Below are 5,921 nucleotides of genomic sequence, written 5' to 3'. Positions count from 1 at the left end.
AATAAATATCATTCATTTCAGTGTTTTTTCGAACAAACTTAAACCTCGAATAACTCCAAAACTATTGAATTTCGACCCCTGGTTGACGGGTCAAAAACATTGCAAATAAGCTCTAGAATAACCCTTAACAAGGAATAGGTCGAATTACCAGACCCTGTATATATAATGATCTTTGGTTAAATTTAAACTAATGCGATCAAACGGGAGTGAGTATATTATAGGTGCTAAACTAAGCTAAATGTTAAGCGGTCACCATTTCCGGCTACAATACAAACAATGCCCCTTTAACTAATTTCATTTAATCTACGAGCCACGCGAAATCCCTAACATGTATCCAAATGTGGCTTTCATAAGATTGTTGATTCGCCCAAGGACACCAACATCATTATGTAGACGAGATAAATATTCCTTCGTTAGTAGGTACGTATCTTTATCATCATCCCAGCCTATATACCTCCCACTGCTGGGCACAGGCCTCCTCTCAGAATAAGAGGGCTTGGGCCGTAGTTCCCACACGGGCCCAGTGCGGATTGGGAACTTCACACACACCATTAAATTGCTTCGCAGGGTTGTGCAGGCTTCCTCACGATGTTTGCCTTCACCGTAAAGCTCGTTCATCTCATTTAAAAATGTGTACTCCACATAATAGATTTGACAGTATTCTTACAACTTATTACTTTAAAAAATACGCGAGGACTTTACAAGTTAACCCATATTTTTGTGATTCAAAAGGGAGAGTTAGGGCCTAGGTATGCACACGGTACCTATTATTTTTAGGCTCCTACGATGCACAGTTAGTTAAGGCGTGCTAATTACGAGAATGTTGAGCATAGTACTAAATAAATTTAAAAAAAGTCTTTTTATTTCTGTGGAGTATAGCACTTCCTTTCTATCAAGATTACAATTTAGCAGACACCACATCAGTCACATCACAAATACGGGACTGTTCAGCCACTGAACCTGTTCGTATCGTACAGTCAAGTGCAAAGATATCGACACGACCAAAGTTACAAAAATATGTTTACACGACTTTATTATGCACTTAACATTAAGGTCGTGTATACATATTTTTGTAACTTTGGTCGTGTCGATATCTTTGCACTAGACTGTACCTAATTTGGCTGAATGCTAATCCAGTTTAAATGACAATAAATTTAACACGAGTATTTATTAATTCGCTAAATTACTAACAGTGGCAAATGGCACCTTTATTGTGACCGTACCTACGCATAGACTGCCGCAAAATAATCGGCCAATCTTTGTAACATAAATACTACAATTACATTATTGTAGAAGGTTCAAGTTCCAAACAACGTTAATTGCTCTTGTAAGTACGTACATTCTTATCGAATTGATATTGGAATTATTGACTCCATATTTAAAACAGACTTCCATATTATTTAATTAATTACTCTTCATTGCACATCGCTGCTAGATCGCTGAGATGAAACAGAAGCGTGTTCTTTATGAGATAAGCTATCATCCAGTGCCTACACATTTCCGACGAACCAGAGGCAGTGAAGTCTGCAACCAAACCGAAATACTAGTAACTATTTATAAAATAATTTATTCTCTACCTACCTAAAAATAAACGATGGACAACAGCTTTTATCGTTTAATTCTTAATTTAACCCTTAATAAGGTAGAGGCGATTTAGCGACCATTGCATTGAGTTGGAAACTGAATCATTAGTACGTCCATTGTAATTATTGACAGTATGACTAGCTTTAAAAATATTCTTTGTCAGGTATGTCTTCGATAGCTGCTTTTGTTTCTGTGGTAGTATGCTCCAATAAATGGGGAATATTAGAAGACTTCAGATATAAGAGGAGAATAGGAATGTAAAAAATACTCAATTAGACTTGACTTTTTATAAGAGAAAGCTTGAAAATTTATCCAGAATTCAGATTTAAAAAGACGATACGAGCTCACTTCACTTACAGTAAAAGAAACTGAATTGTGTAGGTACCAGATTGGAACTTTTGTGCTAATAATGTTATATTGCTGGACATACCATACATCTGCCAAAGAAATCATAGCAAAGTTCATTATGAAAGGTTCCACTGTGATAAGTGATTAGTTTCCTCGATTTTAGGTACATGCCTTCGCTTCAGATGACCAAAGAGCGCCTTTAATGAACAATAGGTACTTAAACTAGAAAGATCTGTTTAAATTGGAAATTAAAAAACTCAACTCATCTTCCCTTACATTTATTGCTATGATCAAATCAAAAGTATTCACAACGAACATAGAATCATTGACGAATCTAAACGCATGAGTCATCCGCCCGCCTCCTAGTAGATGGCATGGGCTCCTTAAACCTTTGCATGGACCTCCAGCAAGCTTTGGCAGAAGCACTATACGTATCCTGGTATTCTGTTCTGCCAGGGAACTCCGTAAACCAGGTCTGTATTGATTTGGGTGCTACGCCGGTGTGGACGACTCCTGGTGGGTTGATGGTTGGTCGGACCACAGGCGGTGGCTCGCTGAAGTGTGTGGGATCCTTGTAACATCGTAGCATTCCCAACTTATTGCTCTCCATTGGTACTGGGGCGCTGGATTGTGATGCAGCTATGATTGTTCTATAGTCTGACACTGGGAATGCTGTTGGGCAAAGAATTGTTGAAAGTTAGGTCCCTAGTAATTCCTTATAAGCACCATAGACACTTTTCATGAGCACTTTTGTAGCCGACAAGGGAGTGGAGTGACTAAGTAAAGTTGCTATTGAAATAGCATAAAATAAGTATTCTGGAAGGAATTTCCTTGATTTTGAAGGTTAGTTCAGCTGTCAAAACGATATCCAAACTATTTGTTGAAACCCCTTAAACCTAACCTTGGTGACCTCTGAACTTCTGACAGTATAGTCGTCATCGGAGCTCTATAAGCTTACATAATATTTGAGCCTACCGTATTGTCAATCGCCTAAGTGTATGTTCAGTCAGATATTTGAGCACATCTAGATAGCTCAAATGTTTATGACAGCTATTATACGTCGGAAGTACGGTGTGGCGGCCACTTAACTCCATTGCGCAATTTAAAATTGGCCGCAGTTGAAATTCCCGGAAGTCAAAGTTAAGACTTCTAGAAAAAAAATATGTAAGCTCAAATTAGGCAATTGCGGTTAGTTTTACTTTGCATAAGGTGGTCAGAAGCTCTGCTAACGTGGTCATTGACATCTAAGTATATACCTTACGGCACTAGGTTGGCTGTATGGAACAAAACGTGCAGCGCCGGCGCATCAATCATCAACCAACAAGAGGTTGAGGTTGGTTGTTACTTTGGTAACAACCTTTGTCACGGACGTCAACAAACTATAGGGAAAGGTTCACAAATCCGCGCTGTGAACAAATTTTGTGTGCCGTTTTGATGTAAGAAACATGCAGTCTATGCATAGATGTCAATGGCATTGCAGTGGTCTATCCTCAAAACATTGATTATTGCAATGCTAATTCACTTGTAGGATAAATAATTTTTCTTAATATAACTCTGCGAATATCATTAACTAAAGTCACCAGTGACACAACAAACTCTATTTCTAGAACCGGTAGGACGTGTTAGATATTTCTGCATGCTATGCTGTGGCAGACATTAATGCAGATGACTTGTTTTTTTTCCGAAATTAATACTTAAGCCATCTAATTTATTGAATCAGGCGTTATTTTGTGGTGGTCCATATCAATTAACTGAAACCTTAAACCTAAATGAACCTCAAGGTCGCGGGTGAGCAAAGTAATTGTTTCAGTTCCATCATCAACCATCATCATTGTGAGCAGACAAGTTGCCGAAGTGGAACTTGGGCCTCACCGCAAAGAACGTCACATGGACCGGTCCTCGCGCCGCTCACATCTGTCAGATTTCTACGACCTTCACGAGATCATCAGTCCATCTGAAGGAGGGCCTACCCACGCTGTATTTTCCGGTATGTGGTCGCCACTAAAGACCGCATGGCATATTATGGCAAGTGGCAATGCCACATAAGTGTTAGCAAAACTGAGAATTTAAATTATTAAAACTTACATCTCTTCTGGAAAGTTGCTTGATACATTGTCGTCATTTTGCTGTCCAGGTCATCGCACGGATGATCCAATATATCATTAGTAACGTCCACCATCTACGATTTAAGAGAAATAAATGCCACTTTGTACTTTTTACAGTATCCGTTAGGTATAAAAATCGGGGCTGTCTAAGAGCTCATATACGTGTAATGTGCGTAAATATACGTATCTATTGGCAATCGTGTAACCCAAGTGCGTGGTTCAGATATTTTTCACCACCTATACAGCTATACTGAATAACACAGACACACACACATTAACAGGATTCAGGCTCACGTTCGGAGTAAGCAATTACTTGCCTGTCTCCTAAGCTGCTCATAGTCTTGGCACAGCTTCTGTTCCTTTTCCAGCAGCTGCTTGTACTGTTCTACCCGAGGTGAGTAGGAGTGAGCATCGCAGTGGCAGTACGGAGCTACCGCCGCCGGCCGGACCGTCGGGGCCGGGTCCGGGGAGGGCGGCTCACATGGCCTGGGATTTCAGAGGCCTTAGAGCGATTTCAGATTATCCGATCCGATATCGGTATCGGACGCCGATACGATATCGGGGAAGCAAAATGTATAAAATATGATCCGATATCGGATCGGATAATATGAAAGACATATATACTTGCCCCGATATCGGTATCGGCGTCCGACCGGGATAATCTGAAAACGCTCTTATTGTCTAAAGGTGGTTTTCCACCGGCGAGGCGAGACGAGAATTGAAATTTTTATGGCAGCGCCCGCGGCGGCACGCGGCGGGTGCGCGAGAATGCATACAAGTTTCAATTCTCGTTTCGCCTCGTCTCGTCTCGCCTCGCCGGTGGAAAATCACCATAAGACTCACAATAGTTTTCACCAGACAAGTTGGCGGAGGGCAGCATGTTGTCTAACGCGCTGAACATTCATCTCTTTCTACCCCCCGTCTTATAATGTAGGTACCGTAGACAGAAAGAAGTAGTGAGAACGATTGTGATTACGTTAGACAATAAGACCAAGTAGGTAGTCAAAAACAAGAAAGGATGAGAGAGTTTATAAGATCTGTGAGCCTCATCGATATTAATCTAGCCGCAGCCACTTAAAATTGGAATCATTTTTTTTAATTTAACTTCATTAGGCAGCGCATCGCACAGCTTCAAGCTAGTAATTTTTTTTTTGTTGTAATAATATCATACTTAAGCGAAATGGATAAACAATTAACTGTGCAATTGATATATTCGTAAACATTGCTATTATAAAATTGGCAGGAAAAAGAAAATACATACTTTCCGACGACAGGCTTCGCAAAGGGCCACTGGTAATCGTTTGATACTGTTGTAGAGAAATCCATTTTTTAAGATTTATGTCTGGAACCAAGCAAATAAAATCATCGTTTTTAATAATACAAAATCATCGCATATCCGTCAAATACACGTGTCAAAATACATTATTTTATACCTCAGCTTAACACGTTTATATTTTTGAGATTTATAAGTACTACTTTTGCTAACTGACACCCTACATAATTTAGAATGAATTTTGAAGCCAGGAATTTGACCTGTAATAATATTTCTTCGATAAGGGAAGACGAAAACATTTTTGAAGTTTTATTTTTTTTTCTACTAAAATTTTTAATTTCCTGCCATTTGCAACACTTATAAAATAAGTTTCAAAATGAGTTTTATTATTATATGTCTTGCCCTGCTTAAGAAATCAAGTTCTGCAGTTATATTATTTTAGAAATGTTATTTTTAAAAAATCACGTTGAGAATTATTGATTTTGTGGTATTTTTTCCAACTCATTTCATTAAATTTTGTTTATGTTGCGAAGAGTAGTTTTTAGTAGTTTTCTGAAATTTAGTTATGGCAACATTAATCTGGCACACGATTTTTCAACGCTTTCAACACC

At 38.9% G+C, this 5,921-nt stretch overlaps 1 protein-coding gene across 1 annotated transcript; it reads right to left on the bottom strand.

Moving 5' to 3' along the window:
* Positions 1 to 2,194: 2,194 nt before the first annotated feature.
* On the bottom strand, positions 2,195 to 5,645 carry LOC141435701 (uncharacterized). Its single transcript, XM_074098447.1, has 5 exons — positions 5,471 to 5,645; positions 5,299 to 5,379; positions 4,355 to 4,523; positions 4,018 to 4,111; positions 2,195 to 2,604 (listed from the first exon to the last, which is right to left on the bottom strand). Exons 2-5 carry the CDS (start codon positions 5,361 to 5,363, stop codon positions 2,267 to 2,269), a joined length of 666 nt encoding a protein of 221 aa, XP_073954548.1. The 5' UTR covers positions 5,364 to 5,379; positions 5,471 to 5,645; the 3' UTR covers positions 2,195 to 2,266.
* Positions 5,646 to 5,921: the final 276 nt, after the last annotated feature.

Source organism: Choristoneura fumiferana, chromosome 15 (assembly GCF_025370935.1).
Source record: "Choristoneura fumiferana chromosome 15, NRCan_CFum_1, whole genome shotgun sequence".
Classification (NCBI taxonomy): domain Eukaryota; kingdom Metazoa; phylum Arthropoda; class Insecta; order Lepidoptera; family Tortricidae; genus Choristoneura; species Choristoneura fumiferana.
This window is presented reverse-complemented; position numbering and strand designations above follow the sequence as displayed.

Bases quoted from the DNA above. Each gene is read 5' to 3' on its own strand.
- LOC141435701 (XM_074098447.1), bottom strand. From the start codon at position 5,363: ATGGATTTCTCTACAACAGTATCAAACGATTACCAGTGGCCCTTTGCG. The intron at 4,524-5,298 runs GTATGTATTTTC...CTGAAATCCCAG, and splicing joins GCGAAGCCTGTCGTCGGAAA to GCCATGTGAGCCGCCCTCCC. The intron at 4,112-4,354 runs GCAAGTAATTGC...CTTAAATCGTAG, and splicing joins ATGAGCAGCTTAGGAGACAG to ATGGTGGACGTTACTAATGA.